The 24,798-nt window shown below is 40.0% G+C and overlaps 1 protein-coding gene across 1 annotated transcript in view; it reads left to right on the top strand.

The window, feature by feature from the left end:
* The window catches only part of RFX4 (regulatory factor X4), a 110,471-nt gene extending 92,276 nt beyond the window's left edge, over positions 1-18,195 (top strand). The window contains 3 exon segments of the mRNA XM_031940132.1: positions 6,553-6,715; positions 7,413-7,551; positions 16,551-18,195. Of these exon segments, the coding sequence (XP_031795992.1) occupies positions 6,553-6,715; positions 7,413-7,551; positions 16,551-16,823 (575 nt within the window). The 3' untranslated portion in view covers positions 16,824-18,195.
* The last annotated feature ends 6,603 nt before the right edge of the window (positions 18,196-24,798 follow it).

Here is a 24,798-nt window from a genome sequence, read left to right as displayed (position 1 = left end):
AAAGACTTTGGAATTATGGCCTAGGGAGGCACACAGAAATCACGTGATTTGCCTAAGTGGTGACCCAGTTTTCCCTGACTCCAAGCCCAGTGTTCTATCTGTGTTATCTGTCCACACTGTCTCAAGCTCATTCATTCAGTTTTATTTTCTTTTCGGTTCCAAATTCTTTCCTTCCCTCTTCTCCCAGGTCCATTGAGAAGCAAGAAAAAATAAAAGTCATTTACTACAAGTACAATTCACCCCATTTTACAGATGAGGGAGTCGAGACCCAGAGGGTCAGAGCCCAGAAGTGAACCCCAACTATTCTGATCAGAAGGCTGTCTGGTATCTTGAAAAAAAAAAAGTGAGATGTAGAGTCAGAGGACCTTGAGTCTATTAATTAGCCTTTCTAGGTCTGGTTTTTCCCTTTATGAAATGAGAGGTAATCTCACCCCCTAGTTCTTAATTTGTGGTCTCAAGTGAGGCCTATTGACACAACAATAAAGCATGAGGGGCTGCCCACAAAGAAATATGCCAGACCCAAGAGAGGGAGAGCAAGGGTTCCATAGCATAGGGGAAGAGAACTCCTCACTCCTGGGTGCTTTCCACTTGAATCCATAGCAACAGCCCAATCTACTACCAAGTACATCAGAGGACATGAAAACAGCCCTTAAGATTAAGGATTTTCTGATGGGCAACGATTAGCAATGTTGCTCTCGTTTGCTATATTTCCTTCCACAAAACTTGTCAGGATTGCACAAATTTCACTGATATCAGATTGCTTGCTATCTTGGGAAGCGAGGAGAAAAGGGAGGAAAGGAGAAAAGTTTGGGACACAAAGTTTACAAAAATGTATATTGAAAACTATCTTTACAGGCATTTGGAAAAATAAAATATCATTGAAAATTTTTTTAAAGTTTTCAGAAAGGTGCTCTAAATCATTATTGATCAGAGAAATGCAAATTAAGACAATTCTGAGGTACCACTACACAGCTGTTAGATTGGCTAAGATGACAGGAAAAGATAATGACGAATGTTGGAGGGAATGTGGGAAAACTGGGACTGATACATTGTTGGTGGAGTTGTAAACGGATGCAATTATTCTGGAGAATAATTTGCAACTATGCCCAAAAAATTATCAAACTGTGCAGACCCTTTGCTCCAGCAATGTCTCTACTAGGTTTGTATCTCAAAGAGATTATAAAAAAGGGGAAAGAACCCACATAAGCAAAAATGTGGCAGCCCTTTTTGTAGTGGCAAGAAATGGAAACTTGCGTGGATGCCCATTAATTGGAGAATGGCCGAATAAGTTATGGTATATGAATGTTATGGAATATTATTGTTCTATAAGAAATGACCAATAGGATGATTTCAGAGAGGTCTGGAGAGACTGACATGAACTGATGCTGAGTGAAATGAGCAGAATCAGAATATCACTGTACATGGCAACAGCAAGATTATATGATGATCAAGTCTGATGGACGTGGCTCTTTCCAACAATGAGGTGATTCAGACCAGTTTCAATGATCTTGTGATGAAGAGAGCCATGTGCACCCAAAAAGAGGAAAGTGGGAACTGAGTGTGTACCACAACATCATATTTTCCCTTTTTGTTGTTGTTGCTTGCTTGCATTTTGTTTTCTTTCTCATTTTTTTCCCCTTTTGATCTGATTTTTCTGATGCAGTATGACATTTGTGGAAATATGTATAGAGGAATTACACATGTTCAACATGTATTGGATCACTGCCAACTGTGGGAGGAGTGGAGGAAGGAAGGGAAAAATTAGAGGGGTGAATTTCAAAAAGTATCCATGTATATATTTTGAAAATAAAAAGCTTTAATTTAAAAAAAAGTTTTCAGAAGGAAACTTGGCTATATCTTTTACAGTTGGTGTTTCCTTCCTCCCTTGCCTTCATCCATCTTCTCTTCTGGCCCTATCTCCCCTACTTCTTCCCATACTTCCCCTCCTGTCCCTCTCCCTCTCACTCCATTTCCAGCCCAGTTCTTGTCTTGTCTAGAATCTGGGGCCATTACTATTTTAAAGTAGAAGGCAAATCCCTTGAGGGAATGTCCTCAAATTCACATCCCCAGTATCTAGTAGAGGGTCATGTCATATGAAAGACCTAGGATAAATCCACTTATTCCCAGTGGATGCAGCTGAGCTCAGTGGAGCCTAGTGAGAGGCAAATTTCATCTCTATGGAGAGAACAAAACAATGTCCTATTGGGTGCCATCCCAAAGTGTGATGATCTGCTTAAAGAAGTGATGAGTTCCCCATCACTCAAAGTCTACAAAAAGAAGCTAAATAACCAGCGATGTTATAGAAAGGGATCTTTGGGATCCCAAAGATTTATGAGATTTTTTGTGAAAACCAAGTCTTAATGATCTGTCATCATGATTTCTTGACCTAGGATAATTTTGGGTCACTTGGAGTGAGCAGCTATAGCGTTCTTTTGCTTATAAGTTTCTACCTGCATATTTCCTCTTACTGTTTGGAGAAGGAAACATCTCCCATCTTCTTCAAAACTGTGAGATTGTAGCTGTCTTTGAGAGCAACTGCTGATGAGTGCCTTTGGCCAGGATTCCACGACTGAGCATGTGTTATTCCCATGTGAAGCAAAGAGATAAAGGGAAATCCGCATTGAAGAAATGGGAAAGGAAGGTTTTTCTACCTGCTTGTAGATCTCATCTGATTTATGAATTTGCTACATTTCCCTCTGGCCTATGTCATAAATCGGATCCTGGAGAAGGCAGGTGCGCTTAGGGGGATGGAAACCGCCTGGAATGCACCAGGAAACTTGAATGCAACACGTTAAAAAGTCATAAAAGCATCTCTTCCGAAATATAAATATGGAACAGATTCTCTTCAGATGTTGGTAACCTTTGAAGATTTGGGGCACCCTAACTTTGTTCTTGGATGTCTCCGGGACACATTAAAAATTTTCATCATGCGTGAACTGATGCCAAATGTTTTCCTCGAGCACCATTTATAAAAGACTTAAGGCAGTTAATATTCAAAATGAGAACATGTTCTTGGAAGAAAACGAGGAATTCATTCCTTGGGATTATCGATGCTATACAAGCCTGTTAAAAAACGATTATTAAACATGGGTCATCTAGAGCCCCATTTGGGGCCCTAATGAGGAAATAAATTAGGGAAGCTAATATAAATGGAAATTAAATATATCATAAATTCTTTGATTAAATATTCTCTTTCAGTATCAAAGAACTTATGGTGTATTTCATTTATAAAGTAATAATATAATTGTTTTGTTAAGAAGAAAGCTACTAATTCTTTGGAGTGATCTTTGGAAAGCTATTTATATCAGATTTCTCTTGTCTTGGATGTTTTCTTAACATGGAAGTTGAAAAAGACACAGATTTGAATCTGATTTCTTGGGCAAATCTTTTTTAGCAGCATCACCAACGAAGATCTCACTTTCTTGATAATCAGGCCTCCTCAGTTACGTGTCTTTTCAACTTTCGAAGCTGTTTTTGTGTTTTCTATTCTCAATCAACTAGATTTTACCCAGAGCAAAAATGGTAGATGAGTCAGAGACTGAGGACTGATGTTAGGATTTTGGCGCTGCCATTTTCCTATCTGTATGGCCTTGCTTTTGTCAATCAATCTCTTTAGGGGATGAGTTTCCTCTTCTTTAGATTGGGCTGGTGGGTCACCAAAGGTCCTTTCCAGCTCTGGACCTCTGGTCCCAGAGTTGAGTTGTAATGTTGGCTGGGAGCCAGCTACAAAAAGCTTTCAAATGTTCGGAGCCTTTATGAAGATGGGTGTGTCCATCAGTAACTATGGATCTTCTCTTAATTAGCTTGCCATTTGCCATTTCTATTCTGCGTAAGGAAGTTTCCAACAATGAAATTCTCAGACTTATCTGAGTATGTTCTGAATGTTCACAAATCTTGGTATCTTTTCTAAAATCCTCTGACACAAGGTATAGTTTCAAGGAAGCTCCAGTTTTACCAACAAATGACTGCTGGGTTAATCCACACAAGTATTTCTTTTTAAGGTTATATGTTTTAATTATTTGAAAATGGGCTGGGGAATGGGTGGAAACATAGGCGGGTGAAAGAGAAAGTAACATCATCAGTAGTGATCATGTGAAATAAATTTCATTATTATACATGATGAAAATACTTGGGAGGGCAATAGATTTAGAGTTGAAAAGGATGTTAAAAGCCATCTTGTTGAAACCCCTCATTTTACAGATGAGAAAACTGAGTCCCAGGAAAGAGAAGGGAATTGTCACATACCAGTAAATGATAGAGATAGGATTCAAACACAGGTCCTGTGTTTGAATTCAAACAAGGATAATAACAGCACCTACTCTGCAGGGTGGGTGCTGGGATCAAACGAGATAATATTTGTTAAGTATCTAGCATACCGTAGGTATATAACAAATGCCTTTTCCCTTCATTTCTCCTCTCTCCAATCGGCAGGACTTTTTCAATAGAACTGAACAACATTTAGTTCATTTCCCATCTTTTTTTTTCACTCTAAATTTCCAAGCCTAAGAAAATGGAAGGAAAACAATACCATACTTCTCACCCTTCCCCTTCAGCCTCCAAACCTACACTACATTTTAAATTCCTGCCTCTCTTTGAAGGAAATGGAACGTGACATTTGGTGTCAAATCAGGTCGCCTGTTTAACATGACACAGGGATGTAATTCCTTATCCTCTGTTTAAGTCACAGTACTGACCTATTTGGTCTGGGTCATCACTGGGTTGGAGGACCTTCCATTTGTATCTTTTATAAGCTCCTAAGTCCTTCCTTATTTCTGGCATTGGTCATAAAAGTTAACCATTCATCTGGCATTTCAAACTGCCCTCATTCACTGGGCCCAACACAAAGACAACAAATTAAATTGGGGGCGATTATATGATCCCTGCTTAAGGAAAAGTAGATCCATATAAATGGTCCCCTGGCAGAAGCTTGAGCTGATGGGGACAACTTTATCTGTGGGTCCCCTCCCCCAATCGAAGAAGATTCCAAAGGGATGATAGACCCTCATTCTTTCGAAATGACAAAAGCCCCATTAATGATTATTCTAATGGCCGCATCACTAACAAGTATATGGTTTGCTCCCTGGGTCAGCCAATTACTCATTTGCTAATGGAGCTTCAAACCTTAGACATGAAATCATTCCCAAGACCCAGGTGCCCCAGTTTACTGCTCTATGACCGATGACTTATCCCTCATCTTAGCTAATTTTTTTTTTTTGCCCTGCAAGAAAACAAAAGAGAAATTTATCCCAGGATTAAAAATTAGTTGTTACCTCTTAGAGATTTAAACATCAATTTTATGATCTCTTGACAGGGCATAGGACTGAATGCTTCCCTAAAACATTTCCCTGGGATGGGGAGTGGATTTGTTATTTCAATGGTGTAGGGCAGAGTTGACATACTATAGCCCAGGAGATTGAATTCTGTCTACCTTCTGTTTCTGTAAAGAGGAGGAGCTAAAAGTTGTTTTTTTACATTTAAAAAATACAATATGCCTTTATTTTTAAATGTAACAAAAACTATTCTTAGCTCTCAGACTGAATCCTAACACAAGGAACTCCCAGATGAGGCAACTTGTTCTCCCATTGCCCCTAGCCATCTTCTGTGAACGGCTTAAGATTCTGATGGTTTTTTAAAATTATTTTTAAATGTAAATAGTATTTTTTCCAACTACATGTAAAAACAATTTTCAATATTCACTTTGATAAGATTTTGAGCTCCCCATTTTGCTTCCTTCTCCCCTTCCCTGCTGTCTTCCCAAGAAGGCAAGCAATCTGATATAATACTGAGAGTTTTTAAAAGAGAAGCCAGTCTCTTGTTCTCCATACCTGACACTCAAGGGATGCACTCTAATCCTTTTACATGTTTTCCTGTTCAGCCACATTTCCCACCCCATCCCAGCAAATCCAAACCTTTAAGGTAATTTATATTTATACTTTATACTTAGGGTGAATCTTACTTGGAAATGTTCTGCCTTTAGGGAAAAAACATGTTCATTGTTAGGAAGTCAGCAATGGAGTTTGACTCAAAAGAGAAATGTTATCAAATCATCTTAGAAGTGGGAGAAACCTCAGATCTTAACTAGTCTTGCCCCATACCTGATATAGAAACACTCCCTAAGACATCCATGATGGATGCTTACCTAGGTTCTGTCTATATACTTCCACTGATGGGGACCTCCTTGCCATATATCCAAATCCATCCTGCTATTGGACAGCTCTGATTATGAGGAATACTCTCCTAAAATTCTCAAACTTTCCTCTAAGAGGGTTTTCTTCTACTATTCCTCCTAGCTCAAAATCTCTGCTCCTATTAGAGCAAGACAAGGTAATTTTTTTTAAACATACATTATTGTGCTACATGGCAAAGGCTCAATCTAAATGGGTTTGTTAAGTTCTTGGCTTAAGTTCCCTTCAAGGTGCTCGTCATGCTTATTTTCACGGCATTGCATTTTGGTTGACTTCTCACCTCTCCTGAGGGAAAAGAATGGAGAGATAACGTTGACATCCTGTGATTGGGTTCCATGACAGACAGAGTACCATTTTGTCTTAGCAGGAGCAATGCAGTCCTACACCTGGTCCCTTACCTACACGGTGACAACAGCCGCCGGTTCACCTGCTGAAAGCTCCCAACAGCTGCCCTGTATGAGAAACACTCACGTGCCTTCTTCCTCTGTCACCCATCGGATACCAGTTTATCCCCACAGAGAGGAACATGGGTAGGTCACCTTCCCAGGCCCTTGCCCTGCCTTTTCATTTCATTCCTGGTGCTGGTCTGTCCACATCTATCACTTACCTTTAAGGGAATAGTGCTCTAACTTTTTGGCCTCAGCACCCCTTTGTGTTCTTAAAAAAATAGAAGAACCCCAGAAACTTTGGTTTAACTGTTTGTGGATATTGACACTGTATTAGAAATTAAAAACATCTTGGTATTGTTACAAAAATAGTTTTGACCGCACAGATCCCCTGAAAGGATCTCAGGGGCCCTCTGAGAGACCCATAATCTAAGGAATTGAACAATCCAAAGCCCTGAATTAAGAGTTCCTATTAGTCTTTAGGACTAATATTTATGCCCCTTGAAATTTGGGGTCCCTATGGAAGATAGACTTGTAAAGGCTAACTTGAGTCGGGACCTTTATGAATCTATTTTAAAGACAAGTGAACTAAGGTTACCCACCACCGCTGGTCTTCTGACCCATGAACACTGTGGTGTGGTCCTGATAAGGAGTATTCATTTCACTGAGCATGGGCTGGCTGGTAGGGAAACAAAATTTGGGATGGGCCAAGTGATGGTGATGAGAAGTCAGACCAGACAGCCCACAGAGGGAGAACCTAGAGTTGGTGGTCTTACATTTGAACTATCAAACAACTGGCTATTATAACATTATTCATGAAACAATATTCATTGCTTTTTAGCTACACAGGGAGTTACAATTATGGAACCTATAGCAACCAGCATCCCCACCCAATGCAGAGTCAGTACCCATCCCTACCACATGACACGGCCATCTCCGGGCCTCTCCATTATTCTCCATACCACAGGGGCTCCTCACAGGTAAGGTTACTTTTCCTATTTTACAAACCTTTGATGTCGAGTCAAATTATGATAACGTGTGTTCATTAAGCCCCTGCTAGCATGTGCCCAGCTCTGTGTTGAGTGTCATTGGATGTACAGAAGAAGTAAATTATATATTTAGCATCTACACTTCTCTTCAGGTCCTCCACTCTCTGGACAAGTCTTGGAGTTATCCTTGACGCCAATCCTTTTCCCTTTCCCTTTCCATCAATCTTCTTGTCCTCCATATTTATTTAACCAGTGCATTTCATCAGAATGGACAATCAGGGAATTCAGTTCTCTTTAAGGAATAACCTGCTAAATATTTACAGAACAAAGCTTAAGAACTGGGCCATTATTTGGAGGTCATTTAATCTAACTCCTTTATTTGGTTGATGAAACACTAAGGTTGAGAGTGGCTAAGTGACCTAAAGTCACTAGTAAATGACATAGCTGGGACTTGAATCCAGGTCCTCTGGCTCCAAACCCAGAATTTGTTCCCCTGAAGGATGCTATTTCTTTCCCCAAATTAAATCTAAATCTAAATTAGATCTAAAACTAAATCTAAAGATTAAAAACTAAAACTTCACTCAACTTAATTTTTAGAAATTAAAATGTACTTTGTAGTACTTCCCCCAACTTACCCACTCCCTGCCTCTTTTTGAAACACCACTTTTTAAATAGAACCATTATACTCAGTATACCTAAACTCCTGTTATATCAAGTCCAGTTACATCAGGTTTTTGGCCTGTGGTCATTGATAATTAGGAACCCAATGGTTGCTCACTCCAGTTCTCTAGATTTTCTATTTCAAAGTGAATTACAGGAAATTTAGTTACCATATTGGTGCTCTAAAACTGGATGGATTTCTAGCAGAGAAAACAACATCTATCTCCATCAGTTGACAAAGCAGTTGACAAGGCTCCTTTCATGCTCAGATTTTTTGTAAGGCTTCGCTAGATCTCCCTTTGCTCTTAATATGTTCTATCTTGTGTCATGCTCGTAATAAAATGTTATTACCATCAGCCCCAAGCTCCCTGAGGATAGAGACCATAAAATGTTTCCTCTCTGTGTCTGTAGCACTTAGAAATAATTCCTTATGCCCAGAAGACAATTAGAATATTTTCGAAAGATTTTCGTGCCCAAATCCAATCGAATGGAAGCTCCTTGAGGGCAAAGCTGGCTTAATTCTCATTTTTTTATTCTCACAATTTAGCACACAGTAGGTGCTTAGTACATTTTTATTGACTGATAAGATAGGATGCAACTAAAGAATTTTCTGCTTTTTAATGAGATCAGTCGCCAGGCATTTCAGTTACACCAAGGGAAACATGGCTTCCTTCTTTCCTGATATTATTTCTTATTTCCATTCTCATCATTGCTTTTCTATCTCCTCATACACAATGTTTGCTTCTTCTTCCCTTGCTGAGAGAAAAGGCAGCACAGACAACCATCTTAGCAAAGGAATCCTCTCCTCTACCTGAAACATTATCTTCAATGTTCATAAAGAGTGTTTGGACAAGTCTTCTCATTATTTCTGTTATTAGGGCATCCTCATTAACTCCATGTTTCTCATTAATAGGCAGCATGGTGTGATGGAAAGATCATTGGACAAGAACTCGGGACCCTTGGGTCCTAGGCCCATCTGTGTTATTAACAACCTGGACAAGCTGAGCCATAACTAAGGGAAGGCAACTGGGACTTTGCCTCAGAGCACTGAAATTTAGAACATGCTGATGGTCCTTATAGAAATAACTGACTTAGCACCTAGTTATCAAAAGTAATTAGTTAAAATAGGAAAGTACTGGATGGCATGCGTCATTCTACCCCCAGGGGGCCCCAACCCTAGTGAAATGCTCCCTGATCTAGCCCTGTCTTTTTTTTTCCCTTTATGGTAGCCCCCTAGTGTTTCCAGGGTCTCTTTTTCACTGGGATTAGTGTCACAGGATTTCTGTCTTTCCACTATTAGGAAACGTCTTGGGGTCTTTCCCTCCCATAGGCCTTGTGTCTGGAAGTCCAAGTTGTCTCCCCATCAATTAAATTTGTCTGTTGCTTCTCTGCTTTCTAGCTATCTCTGATCCCTGAAACGTTATTCCTCCTCCTCTCTGCCTATTGGAATTCCTGGTTTCCTATAAGAAACAGTTCCAGCATCCCTTCCTACATGAGAAATCTAACTTTATATTTAGGACCCACACTTTAAAATTTCAATTTCATTATCCACTTTCTCTTCATTACTTTCTTAATTTTAAATAATCAACAAAATCATTAGTGAAGCCCTGATTTGTAGCATTTGCTTGTTTCTAAGGTAAGACATTGAAAATTTAACAAATGATCTCCAAAGCTAATATGAACCAACTCTGGTGATGACCTTTTGTATAATTATTTACAATAAAAAGAACCAGTTCCACCAACCTATCTCAAAATGGGCTTCCTAAATATACCTAAAATTTACCTTTAAATATAGATTGGAAAATTGACTGGCTTCCACAATCCAATTGTGTCTGTTTGTCCATTTCTCTCGGGATGTCTTGTGGGCTATGAGTTGCTAAATTAACTCCCTTGGCCTTTTGCAAGTGAGAATCACATCTGGCCAGGAACCTTCACCAGGAGCCAGTTGACAAAGTCATTTGTCTGTCATTTCATTTCGATTTTTTAATAAACCTTCATAATAGGTACAAGGTACTTTGTGAGGTGGTGAGGCTATAAAAACAAAATAGAAGGTAGTTCCTGACCCCAACGCGTCACAGGACACCACATGACCCCATCCTCTCTTTCTTTATCAACCCTTCAGTTTTTTCTTTTCTTTTCTCCGTGTGAGATAAGTGAGAAAGAATATTGTACTGGGACCTGACAATCTCTTCCAGACATCTGCCATCATATAGTAAGCACTTGATAAGTACTTTTTCATCCATTCATTCATCACTCAGTGCCCAGTTTTCCCCTCTGGCAAATATCAGGGCATGTGGATAAAAATGAATGATCCAGACTTCACATCTGTGTGTCCTGGAAGAGATCACTAAAAGCTTCTTTGATTACATCATGTTTTGGATTGTGGCAGGAGAATATGGTCATAATAACCCAGAGCCCTTGGTGTAAATGGGTGGGTTTTGGTTTCCATCTGCAGCATCAAGGGAGAGACTTTGGGTAATCCCCAGATAAGCTTGGGCATTGGTTCCACTAGGTCATCACCTGGGGCATTCATTATGGGCTCCTAGCTGCGTCAGGAGGAGATGCAAGCATCCAATGCAGAGGCTCCTGGGATCAGAAGCCGTGCTACTTTCAGAGTCTTAATGATGGCTGAGAATTGCCTTGTAAAAGATCCCAGTATCTCAGAGGTAGATGGAAGATCCTAGTATCTCACAAGTATCTTGGAGGCCATTGAATCCAATTTGGACCTGACCTCTATAAAACTCCTGATAAGTGGTCATCCAGCCTGTGAGGACTGCGAGGTGATGGGGAACACTTCCTCAACTTGTCAGTGAGACCCAAGAAGTGCTGTCTAGGTCAACTCAGAACTAAGGAGAAAATTAAATCTCACTTTTCTTTATTTTCTTTCCTACCTGGGTGCTTTCTTTTATGAAATCTCAGAAGCTCATCTCCTGAATTTATGCTTAATCACTGACATGGGGAGAAACGGATGGCTTCCTAAGTCTCATACAATCCTATTTTGCCAAAATTGATTTTTTTGTGGTAGCGAAAGTTACCTCCAAATGGGGGATCCTTTTCAAATGTGGGGGAAAAATATACTCAAACCATGTTATTTAGTAACCAGTAGTAGTTAGAGAATGTTTTAGGTTACCATTAGAGACCAACTGATCAAATCTTCTGAAGCAGGGAAAAGGCTGAGAAGAAGACCCAGATTCTTGCCTTGATTCCACTGTTGATTTCCTCAGTGACCATAAGACAAGACCCCTCATAACCACTCTGGGCCATGGTTTCTCCATTTATAGAATGATGGGTGGTACATATAAGAGGGGGCCTTCATGGATGGCCATGATTGGAAGACTAGTGTCCAGTTTCTCAGGGACTTTCTAAAGATGAAACCCAAAGAGCTATGGGATGATTTTGCTGTTGGTTGCTGAAAAGATCACCCTGCTGGGGTCTTTTTTCATCCTTTCCCCAGTAGCTTTGTTTGGAATTGAGCAAAAGGGGGAAAGTGTACTGAGGAGTTAAGTAATCTGAGCTTCTTAGATTCTCTCTCTCTCTCTCTCTTTCTCTCTCTCTCTCTCTCACTCTTTCTCTCTCTCTCTCTCTTTCCATACACACACACACATATGTCTTTATGTGTGTATATTCTTTCTTTCTTCCTTTCTCTTTTATTTCTTTCTTCCTTTCTTCCTTTCTGCCCCCTTCATTTTCTCTCTCTCTCTCTCTCTCTCTCTATACACACACACATACACACATATGTCTTTATGTGTGTATATTCTTTCTTTCTTCCTTTCTCTTTTATTTCTTTCTTCCTTTCTGCCTCCTTCATTCTCTCTCTCTCTCTCTCTCTCTCTCTCTCTCTCTCTCTCTCTCTGGATTGATGTCCAAAGGAATGACTACTTCAAACTTCTCAATCATTTAATCAACAAGCATTCACTGTTGCCTACTACATGCAAACACTGTTCCAAGTGCTGGACATACTAATAGTTAGTTTTTTTAAATGGTCTCTACTCTCTAAGACCTTGTATTTTATCATTTTACAACCTAGAATATCAGAGCTAGAAGAGACCTTGAACATAGAATCTTAGACTTGGAAGAGGCCTTAGGATATAAGAAAGTCAGAACTAAGTAAGACTAATGTAGAATATTAAGTCTGGCAAACTGGATTAACTGGAACCGGGATCTAGGGTGTCCAGATTCAGTGGAGACTTTGCAGCTCCTCATTTTGGCAGGGTCATGCTGTGAAATCCTGGGCTGGAGGAAGTCTAGCCCTAAGTTCTGCTTGGATGGCACATTAGCCCCAAGTCCTTAAGTGACATGTCAGGGGATGTTAGCACAGCTTTCATTAGGAAAACAATTTGCAATGCTCATAGGACCACCTTTCACCCTCTTGCACAAGCAGCAGCCAGCTTGGCAGAGGACAGGAATAAAGGATTCATTCTTTCTTCCTCCATGTGGAGAAAAATAAGCCTTTGGTACTAGAAATAGTCTCTTAAAATAGCATGTTCTATGATGTTCCCCCATCCCTTCCCCCCAAAAAGGCAAAATTCATCCTAAAATTTGGAAGGACCTAAATTCTATTTGACTGATCTCCCATCACACACACGCACACACACACACACACACACACACACACACACACTGCACTCACAAGGTGTAGGAAGCCATATTTCTCATCTCACTCTAACCATGGTCTCTGCAATAAGTGGGATTTGACCCAGAAAAATGGCAATTTCCTGTCAAGGGCCCTCCAACAAGCATGGCCTTTATGCCAGACCCCAATATCCCAGCTTCAATGTTTGGAGTCTGCAAGCAACAGGACCCTTCATTAAAGCCGGATACAGAGTGTGAGAGGTGATGTGGGCTGCCTGGGTCAGCATCCGTGCAGATGGCTTTGCTGCGGACACTCTAACAAGGCTGAATAGAAGCTTCCTTGGTTGAGTTAATCGCCAGGCAGGGGCCAATGGGCACTTCACAAATATTGTCTTTCAATGGTCTCTTCACTATGGGGAAAATAAATCACTGACTCACTTGCAATTAGCTGACCTACCAGGACAAAACTTTCCATGTCAGAACCAACCATAACAGAATTTGATTGTCACATAGGAGATATTTAAAGCTGCTGTTAAAGCCTAGTTGTTTCTTTCTTGTTTGAGCTCTCGATCCAAACCGTGGGCACAGCTGCATATGGGATACTTGGTCCAGGACAAGTCCCGCAAATTTTTGTGCCATGGTCCCTTGAAAGAAAATGCTCCATCTGGTGGTGAGCAGTAAATCTATTCTGATAACATGTCATCAGTTAGTTAATCCATGAGCATTTTCTCATTATGCACCAAAATGGTGCTATAAATACAAATACGGAGCAAAAGCTCGTCCCTGCCCTCAAGGAGCTTACATTCTAATAGGGAAGACATCATATAGAAATACTTATAGAGTAGATATAAGGTCATGTTGGAGGAGAAGGCTTTAGCCGTGATGGGGACAGGAAAAGAAAGGCTTCCTGAACAAGGTGTGAGTTGTGCTGAGACTTGAAGGTGCTAGGTATTCTGGGTAGAGGCAAAGGTCAAATCAACAAGTCACCAAGCTGAGTCAGTGGTCCTCAGACCTCCAAGGCAATGTCAGTAGAAGGGACGCTCTGGCAAAGCTTCTAGTGCATCAGATGTCATTTAACATTACAACCAGGTATATTCTCAGTGAGAAATAGCAGCTCAGTGGGAAGCTTGGTGAATGCTGGCTCTGGTCCTTATGTTATTATAGGCAAGGGATCAACCACAAGCATTGGTCAAGAACTTCCATTGGACATAACCTAACCTCTCTGGGCTTTTTAAGGGGTTGAACTCTGCTATTTCTAAAGTTAGATCTTCTCCTCCCCTTCCTCTCCTGGTACTGAATGACTGAGGATGATCTGGCCTGTGATACCCACTGAGCCAGAATACTGTGAGTACAGGGGATGTCTGCCATCTGAACCAGCCTGGCTAAATTCAGAATTTCATTATCAAGTTTACTGGTAGAATGTAAACTCCTTGAGGACAGGGGAAGATGATTTTTTTTGGTCTTTGTTGTTCACGCAATGTATGACACAGTATCTAAATCATGGTAGACACTTTAATAAATGCTTATTGAATTAAACAAATTAGAATTGCTTTCGGAAATGAACATTTTGGCCACCGCATCTATGGATTTGTAAAGATATTTGCAATCTACCTCAAGGGTAGGGTGAAATTCCAATTTCACCGAGTTACCAAAGTGGGAGGATGAATGAGCACCCATTGTCCTGGTAGAATTCCCAAGACTCTCCAGTTCATAAGAGATGGACCAACTGGATAAGGAGAACCCCCCAGTCCAGGCTCTGAGGCTGTGTAGGGTAGCAATGTGGGCTGATGAAATGACTTCATGAAGGAGGTACACCTCCTGTGCTCCCATCCATTAAAAATGCAGAATGGGGGCACTTTGCTCTATCCATGTTTTGGTCGTGGGGGACAGAAAGCATTTTTGGTACTAACATCATTGTCTCCTAGCCAAGTGGAGCATCAGCTTCCATTTGCCTGGTTTTAGTTGTGCAGGGGATGCTTTCCAAAAGACTAGGAGGTAGACATAGACTTGGGAAGAACAGCAAGCAAGGGTCGGTGGAAGATCCTCTTTGCAAAGTGAAGCACACAGCCATAACATGAATAATCACCCCCAGCCCAATTTCTCACTTTCTTGTTTGGGGTTTAGTTTCCCAAAAGCAAGGTCTACCCTGCAAAGGCTGCCCCAGTTAGGCTCCCTGGCTAGGAGACTACCATTTAAGTCAGGGAGATTTACCAGCCTGCCTTCTTAGGGTCTCCTGCAGCTCCCTAAAAGCCACAACACATTAATAATGCTGTCACTGCATAGAGCAGAAGGGAAAAGAGATCAGTCGTCTCCCAGGGTTAAAGATCTGCTGAAGAGACCCAAAAGATGGGTTTGCTCTTTTCCAGTCTCCTTGGCAACAGCCCTGATTCTCTCTCCCTGGTGCTCCCAGTCACCACCTACGCCCTCCCTCCTACCCAGCTGTTCACTTGACAGCATGGTTGCTGGGTCAGGTGGGCTTAGCCCCATTTGGGGATCCATTCCCTCGACTGAGTTCCTCCTTTCAAGGTGGAGCCACAAGTGGCCAGTTTTCCATCCGCCATCTTTGGCCCTAACCCTCTCCTCTCTGCTTTCCAGGTTTTCTCCAACCTTGGGCCCCACTCGCAGGGGAAAGACTTGGAAGGATAAGCCATTGTTGTCATTCTTCCTTTCCTCCCCGCTGTCCAGGCTTCAGCCTGTCTGTCTCCCCTCCAGGAGGTAGACCCCTACCTAATCTCTCTGGCCCCTATTTTCCAACTGTCAGGAAAGACAGATGGAGAGCAGAAGACTCCGTGCACAAGCACTTTCCTTTACTCCCTGCCTTCTCTCTACCACCGTATGATTGGCTCGCCTCCATGTTGGGGTGGCCCTTAGCACAGCAAGGCTTATCATTGTACCAACTGGCACAAGAGTCTTCAAGGGGATCCTACACTTCCTCCCTCTTCTCTCCTCTGCTAAAGCTAAAAAAGGGCTTATTTGCATAGCTGTTGTGGCAGCAGAGGAGAATGAATGGGAACATAGCTCCACAGCGTCTATTATTGTTCAAACAACTCCCTCCCAGGAACCTTCTCTCTTTGGGGCCATTTTACCTATACCTCCAACCTTCACAAAGCCCCCATGATTGGCTTATCCCAGCCCCATCATCTCCCTCTTTTCTCTGGAATACTCTTCTTCCTTCATCCTAACATCAGACCCTAACATTTGCTGGACGCCAAGGACTGCCATTGCTTTAATACAAAGTGTGAACCATCTCTAGCAAAAACCATCAGTAATAGCTTCTGTGCCATTGATAGTCAGACTCTTAAATAGTTTCTTGCAACCCCAGTTCATATAATAGCTATTTTTTTTAAGCTTTTGTAAAGAGACTCATTGTATTTTATTTGGAAGTCTTGTTCTTGGGAATGAGTGGAATATGATCAGTTCCATAATTGATGAAAGTCACCTTATCCATGTACCTTCCTTGAGGTCCAAAGCAGTTTTCCTTCTTCTTTTTAGGCTGGACTCCAAATATATCAGGCTAGGAGAAGGGAACGGGGCTTTGTTCCTTAGGAGGACCCAAATCACTGGGATTTCTCAGACTGTGAATATTTCTCCGCCTATGGCTAATGGTTTTCTCCGGTATCTTTTAAAGAGCATTGATTTCCTCACTGCGACATCCTAAAATAATCAAATCTGAAACAGACTGTGAATATGACTAACATGGGTATTAATGCACAACTTATGATTAACCTTCTCGAATTTCTTTCTTCTACCCTACCAAGTACCCTTTCAACAGCCCCACCTCCCGGATGGAGCCTTGTTTGATGAGCAGTGCTCCCAGACTACACCCCACGCCAGTCACTCCTCGATGGCCAGAAGTACCCTCTGCCAACACATGCTACCCAAGCCCGCCAGTGCATTCCACAAGATACGGAAGCTCTAGTGACATGTACACCCCCCTGACCACCCGCAGGAATTCCGAGTACGAGCACATGCAACACTTTCCTGGTTTTGCCTATATCAACGGAGAAGCTTCAACAGGCTGGGCAAAATGAAAATGACTGGTATAGTATGAACCCATATTTAATATTAATAATAATAATTAATAATAATAATTAAAACTCCAACAACCAACACCAGAAGACTTGATCTCTTCACCTTTTAGAACTCATGGGACTATACCTAGATGTCTGCTTTCCTAATAAACCTGAAGCTGGGTTAGAACTGTTGATGAGTAAATCTTAGTTCAGAAACAGGACTCACTAAACTCCAGCATGGCAGGAGGAGGCTCCTGTAGGGCAGCCAGCTTGGACTATTTCTATAGAGCACTGTCTTCAGGAAGCGAATCCCTGCCTTCTCCCTCTGTCCCAAGACTGTGTCTTGTGTGGTACCTAGCCCAATAAAGCCACTCCCTTCCATGTGGACAACAAACACTCTTTAGTCTTGAGAGATGGATGCTGGAGACGGAATGGAGTCTTCTTTTATTTGGCGGATGCTCAGTTCACTGAGAAGAGAAGCCTCTATATTCATCTTTCATTTTACTTATCCAGTGAGCACTTGAGAGACAGGTGTTCTGCAGAGTCCCGTGATGTCCTCCCTTCTGCTGCACCTGGATGGAACTGCATGATTTGGAACCTTCATATTCTCCTAAACACCATTATTTGTAATAGCACCTGCATTATCTTTCATTGTAAGCATTGTCTTATTTGTGGGGGAATGGGATGGGGAGGGGAGGGTTTGCACACGGCAGAAAGAGAAGATGGAGAGAGAGAGAGAAAGAAAGAGGGAGAGAGAGAGAGAGAGAGAGAGAGAGAGAGAAAGCTGCTCTGTCCTGCCTTAAGTTGAAGGAGATTCTTCTACATGTGTTGGTCCCAAGTTTGCACAACTGCTATTGTCAGTCAGGGAAAGAAGGGAAGAAGAGGGATCTTGGATGTTTTTGGAGATGGTGAATGTTTGGCTTTGAATGTCACACTCAGGCTATGCCAGGTTCCTGTTGCAAAAGAAATAAAGCCAACTCAGCCTGGCCAACCACCAGGGGTGACAAAGGTTCTCCTTGTTCCTTCACGAGACTATAATACTTTCCGACACTTTGATAGGAAAATTTTTTTCAAAGATGTGCCTTTGAGCCCCTACTGTATTGTGTATGTGTGGAAACAAAGCATATCATATTCCTGGGAGAACTTTCCATAGACATTTCTTTTTTGTCCAGTTGGTAGTAATCTGTGAGCTTTGTTAGTGGTTATTAACATAGGTTTTCCTTCTGTATTATAAAATGCACCGAACCATTGTGGTGGACCTATTACCCTATGGGTAAGAAACACATAAATGGAAATATGACTGGCTGTTGTAGCAACTGTTGTGTAAATAAAATCTTTGATAGCACCACTCAGTGTGACACTCATGAGTGTGTGTGTGTGTGTGTGTGTGTGTGAGACTAAAATCCTAGGCAATGATTTTATTTGTGGAAGATATCTAGGGTTTCACACTCAAATAAAAAGAATCCCTGAGGGTCAAGAACTTCTTCATTGTTCCACTTCATGAAGCATAAACTGGTTTTTGGCCACAATCTGGATGGCCCTTCAGCTGGAGCAGTTCAGATTGGGGCCAGAGAGAACGAGATAAAGTCATCCAGAAATGCTTCTGTTTTGTCGAGATCTCAGAGCATTGCTAGGGCACAGGGGGTTGCTACACTAATTACTACAAAGATTTGGCGCTGGCACCTATCCCGGGATGTCCCCTGAAACATTATCCGCTAGACACACAAAAAAACCTGACATGATATTGTTGACCTATTAGACACTTGTTAAGCTCATTATGCAACACCAGGGCTTCATAATGAGGTTCCTCTGTATTTAGTAGATTTTGTCTTATAGTCAAGGAACAGATATATTATCGGGCAGTTTCTAAAAACCACTAATTTTAAAAATTAAAATAATTGAGAAGTATTTTAAAAATTCAGTTTTAAAATACTCATAAGGTTCAGAAGAACAGAATTCTGTTTTGCATTTTAATAAGCAATGGTAGAAAGCTGGCCTCAAAGTCAGGCCTGACTCTGACATATAACCTGACAAGTAAGTCCTTAACCTTGCTGGCCTCAGTTTCCCTATTTGTAAAATGAGAGGGTTGTATTAGATGGTCTCTGTGAATTCTATAATCTCCAGTTCATCAATTATTGAGTGTGGATTGAGATTTGGGGAGGGAATATGGGAAATCACAGAAGCCAAATGATTAAGTGGTTTGCCAAAAATTGCAGGATTCAGAACCTTTGATCTGGAGCAACAACTCAAAACTGTCAAAAAAAAATCACTTCCTAACACAAAATCTTACAAAAACGAATGTGGAAAACTATGTGTATTTGGGAAAATTAAATACTATTGAAAATTTTAAAAATCATTTCCTAGAAGGAAAGGAAACAAGCATTTATTGTTTCATTTCATTCACAAATATTATCTCATTTTAGCTTTATAATAACTCTGGAACCTAGGTAGAAGGAACATGAATTCTGAAATACATCACAAGTGATATTTTTTTTGCATAGAAGAACAAGCATTTATTAAGTGTCTGTTGTGTGCCAAACATTTGCATCACAAGTGATATTAACATAAAACTTTTTTAAGGCTTTTAATTTTAATTAGAATTTTTAATTATTTTTAAAATCAATTTTAAAGTACATTAAAATGTCTGTCATTGGGCTCACTTAAAAATATTTAACTATATAATTGTGGATGATGAGGTAAGAGAATTTCTTTTAAATTCTTATTTTAATAAATTACCCTGGAATTCATTCCTCACTAGCAATCAGGCTTAGAAACATTTGCAATATATGGTTTCAAAAGAGATTCCACTTCTAAAACTTTGTTTTAAATCAAGAAACTCTAGAATCTATATTTGGCCCAGTCCTGATGGAAGACAGCAGGGCATTTTGATATTTCTATTTTTAAAGTTTCATTTTGGGGGGTCATCTTCCCACCAGCATAGCAGATAATCCCTGCCATGCTACAGTGAACAGTTTTCATGAGTTGCTATGGTGAAAAGAAAACTCATCACTCAGGGACCAAATTTCTGGTCCTGAAGCTAAGTTGGCCAATTAGGTTGGCCATTAGGCTGAACATCTGAACTCCAAGAATTCCCAATTTGGTTGGCAGTACTATCATAACTTTCAAGAATCCCCAAGGTAGCCCTTTATTCCAGTCAGGGAAAAAGTCATCCTCTCGCTAATCCAGAATTAATGTCGTAAACATGAGAATCCTGAGAATGAGGATATTCACTTATCCACAGAGGTTTAGCTGACTGCTACTGGTCCTGCAATCAGTTTGATTTAATGTGTTTAAAAGGGAAGATCTCCATATCAATCGATTTTACCAAGATGGTGGACACAAAGGATGGGACGAAGTCATTCCAGCACTGCCCGAAGGGGAAAATCAAGTCTTTGCTAGCTAAGAAATGAAGACCTCCTCTCCAACCTTAGCGCCATGTTGGAAGTCAATGGCCATCAGAGTAGTGGAAGCAGCCAAGATTTGCCACCAATAATGGAAAGTTTTTTTACTTTGAAACAAGGGTAGTGTATGTAGGGAGAGTTGGTGACTGATAGCAGAGTAATCTCATGCATCTACCCTCTGTCCCTCTGATGGTTAGATAAAATTATGTTAGATACACTATAAATTAGATATTAGATACAGTTATATGATGGTCAATATAAATGGCAAACATTGGGTTCAGGACATTGGGTTCAGGATCAATCACTCATTAAAAGAGCTGGTGTTCTGTCAGTAAGATATACTCTGTGCTACAAACAAGTCAGGAACTACTGCTAAAAAGGTCCCTACCAGACAGTCAATAAGCATTTATTAAACACCTACTGTTTGTCATACTCTCCTAAGCATGGTGGTACAAGGAAAGGTAAAAAGATGATCCTTTTCCTTAAAGAACTCACAACCTAATGGAAACATGAAGAATTCCAGCTAGGATGACTCACCCACATGGCACATCTGTGGGAACAAGTCCTGGATTGGGGTCCTTGGTTAGAATCTTGGCTCTTTTCTTTATAACCTAAATAACCCAAGAAAGTAATCATTTCCCTGAGCTTTGGTTTCCTCCTCTATAAAATGGGGGGATTGAATAAGGCAACCCCAAAGCACCTCCAAGATCTAAATGCAATGACTTTTATCAAATAGAGAAAACAGTGGATTGAGAATCAATTGGGGGGGGGGGGTGCTTGCTCCCAATGATTGATATACTTAATGGATTGTCACTCAAGGACAACTGGGTCAGATTGTAATGGGATTACCCTGATGTCCTCGTCATCAACTTCTATCTGATGGACCTAAGCTGGTCAACAGAGAACTTAATCAAAGATCTGTTTAATATTCCATCTCACTCTTTTCCCTGACCTAAGGAAAATTCAGGCAGACTGAAGCCAAAACTCAACATTCATCCTTCTTTCCCTACCTTTCTTTCTTAGCTTAAGAATTTTTTTTTAAATTAATTAATTAATTTTAATTAAAAAAATTTTTTTTACTTTTTAATTTTTTTTTAAAAAGCAAAATAAAAAACCAGCTTCACTTGACTCATTTATTAACAATAACCACTATCCCATATCTCTCTTCCCTTTCTCTTCTAAACTCCTTGAGAACATTATACTGGTTATTTGTACTTCATCCTCTCTCATTTCCTTCTTTTTATTTTTTTGCAGTTGGGGTTAAGTGACTTGCCCAGGGTCACACATCTGGGAAATGTTGTGTCTGAGGTCAAATTTGAATTCATGTCCTCCTGACTTCAGGACTGGTGCTCTATCCACTGTGCGATCTAGCTGCCCCTCTCATTTCCTTCTAAATGATCTGCAATCTGGTTTCCAATCATTTCTATTGATACTGCCTTTTCTAAAGTTACTGGTGAATATATGTGTATATATATATATATATGTATATGTGGTGTATACACACATATGTGTATATATGTATGTGCATATGTATAATATACATATTATATATAGTTATGTATATAAATTTTATAATTTTTATACCATTATCTCTTAAATGCCAAATATAATGGCTTATCAGTCCTCATTCCTCTTGATCTCTGTGAAACCTTTGATGTAGCTGAGAATCATCCCTTCCTGGTTACCCTTCCTGACATCGTTCTCTCCTGGTTCTCCCATTTGTCTGACCACAACTTCTCAATCTCTTTTGCTGGATCTTCATCCATGTTGTGCCCACTAAATATGCATCACAATCCCCCCCAATTCTTCCAAAGCTCTGACCTAGATTATTTTCTCTTCTCTCTTTATACTTCCTTGTGTGACTGTTTCATCGTGTCCCCTGATTATTTGTATGCATTTGATTACCAAGTCTATTTATTCAGCCTAAAGATCCCTCTTGAGCTCCAGACTCATATCACCATCTGCCTTTTGGACATCTTGAACCGAATGTTCTTCAGGCATCTCAAACACACGTCCAAAACAGAACTCATTATCTTTCCCCCAAACCTTCCTTCTTCATAATATTCCTAATACCATCATTTCCCCAGTCTCACTCAGGCTTGCAACTCTGCTCCCTCATTTGTACTCACAACACACACATAACCAATCTTGTTACTTCTGTCTTCATACTATCTTAAACACTCCCTTCTTTCCACTCACATGGCCATCGCCTAGTCCAGTCTTAACAGATTTTTGTTGCATTATTGATAACTGATTTCTCTACTCCAAGTTTCTTTTCACTCCAAGCATATGAGAATTGTTTGCCAACGTGATTTTCCTAGAATGAAGTTCTGACCATACTCTACAAACTTCAGTTGCTCCCTGTTACTAATAGGATCAAATACAAAGTCCTTGTCTGGGCATTTGAAGCCCTTCACTGCTGGCCCCTTCTCATCTTTCCAACATTTTTATATTTTACTCCTCTCCACACACTCAGTGATTCAATCATCTCCCAATCTGTGCCTTTTTCCAAGGCATTCCTCATAGCTGGAGTGTTCTCTCCTCTCCCTCCCTCTTACCTTCTTTCGATATTTCAAGACTCAGCTCAAATCTTACTTTCTACAGGAGGATTTCCCACCCCACTTCAACTCCCAATGTCTTCTCTCTGATATTAATATCCATCCATTCTGAATATAACTTGCAAAAAAGTGCAAAACTCCCAATACTCAGCATAAAGTCTGACACATAATAAGTGTGCAATAAATGCTTGGTTTGACTTTCTGACCTATTATATACAAAACAAAATGTTGGCAGTGGAGGTAAGAGAAAAAAACAAACAAACAAGACAAGACAGTCTCTGCAATCAAGAAAATCATATTCAAATAAGAGGAGATGGTTCACTTAGAGAATCATAGAGACTGAATTAAATATCAGTTGAAACAACTAAAAACTTCAGGCAAGTGGGGAGCTATTAAGCTCACAAAATCAGCAGTCTTTCTGTACATGACCAATAAAACCCAATAAAACCAAACATTCATTTGTCTCTATCTGTTTAACCCAACAGATATAGACAAAGAAATTTCATTCAAAATTTTTACAGAATGTTTAAGCTATCTGGGAGTTCACTTACCAAAAAAATACACACAGAGAAAGTAAATAGCTATAACTATTAATCATTCTTTCAGATACAGATCCAGTAGTGGTACTGCTGGATCAAAGACTCTGCACAGTTTGATAGCCCTTTAATTATAGAATTGCTCTCTGGAATGGTTGCATCAGTTCACAATTCCACCAACAATGCATTAGTGTCCCAGTTTTACCACATCCCCTCCAGTGTTTATCACTGTCTTTTCTTGTCATCTAAGCCAGTATGATAGGTGTGAGGTGGTACCTCAGAGTTGTTTTAATTTTCATTTTTCTAATTAATAGTGATTTAAGCATTTTATGTGACTGTAAATGGCTTTAATTTCTTCACCTGAAAATTGTCTGTTCACATCCTTTGACCAATTATCAATTGAGGAATAATTTGTATTCTTATAAATTTGACTCAGTTTTCTATATATTCTAGAAATAAAGCCTTTATCAGAGACACTCCCTGTAAAAATTGTTTCCCAGATTTCTGCTTCCCTTCTAATCATGGCTGCATTGGCTTTGTGCAAAACCTTTTTAATTTAACGTAATCAAAATTATCCATTTTGTTTTTCATGATGTTCTCTATTTCTTCTTTGGTCATGAATTCCTCCCTTCTCCAAAGACCTGCCAAGTAGACAATTCCTTGCTCTCCTAATTTGCTTATAATAAAATCCTTTTTATGTCTAGATCATGAACCTGTATTGATCTGATCTTCATATAGGGTGTGAGATATTAGTCAATGCCTAGTTTCTGCCATACAATTTTCCAGTTTTCCCAGCAATTTTTGCCAAATAGTGAGTTCTTATCCCAAAAGCTGGAGTCAAACTGTTTTATCAACAATAGATTATTATAGTCATCGACTATTCTGTCTTGTGTGCCTAACTATTCCATTGATTTATGACTCCATTTCTTAGCCAGTACCAAATGGTTTTGATGATTACATTTTTGTAATATAGTTTTAGGTCTGATATGTCTAAGCCACCTTTCTTTGCATTTTTTTCATTGATTCCCTTGTTATTCTTAATCTTTTTTTTCTTCAGATTTTGTTATTATTTTCCCCACTCTACAAAATAATTTTTTGGCATCTTGATTGGTCTACTAATAAATCTTTACAAAAATAAAGGAAGATGGGGCAGTTAGGTGGCACAGTGGATAGAGCACTAGTTCTGAAGTCAGGAGGACCTGAGTTCAAATCTAACCTCAGACACTTAACACTTCCTAATTGTATGACCCTGGGCAAGTCACTTAATCCCAATTGCCTCAGCAAAAAAAATAAAATAAAAAAATAAAGGAAGATAAATTTTGGAAGAGAATCCAGTGTTCAGGATTGGGCTAAAATAATAATAAAAAAAAATACTATCTAAATCAGTTTGTAGATCAAATGCAATAATTTGGATTATGATAATTCTCTAGTTCAATAGAACTTATTGATTGAATTCTCCAGGATATTTTGATGTCTATATTTATAGTGTTGTAGCTTT

The sequence above is a fragment of the Sarcophilus harrisii genome, chromosome 5 (genome assembly GCF_902635505.1).
Source record: "Sarcophilus harrisii chromosome 5, mSarHar1.11, whole genome shotgun sequence".
NCBI lineage: Eukaryota > Metazoa > Chordata > Mammalia > Dasyuromorphia > Dasyuridae > Sarcophilus > Sarcophilus harrisii.
The sequence above is the reverse complement of the archived record's forward strand: the minus strand, read 5'-3'. Positions and strand labels throughout refer to the sequence as shown.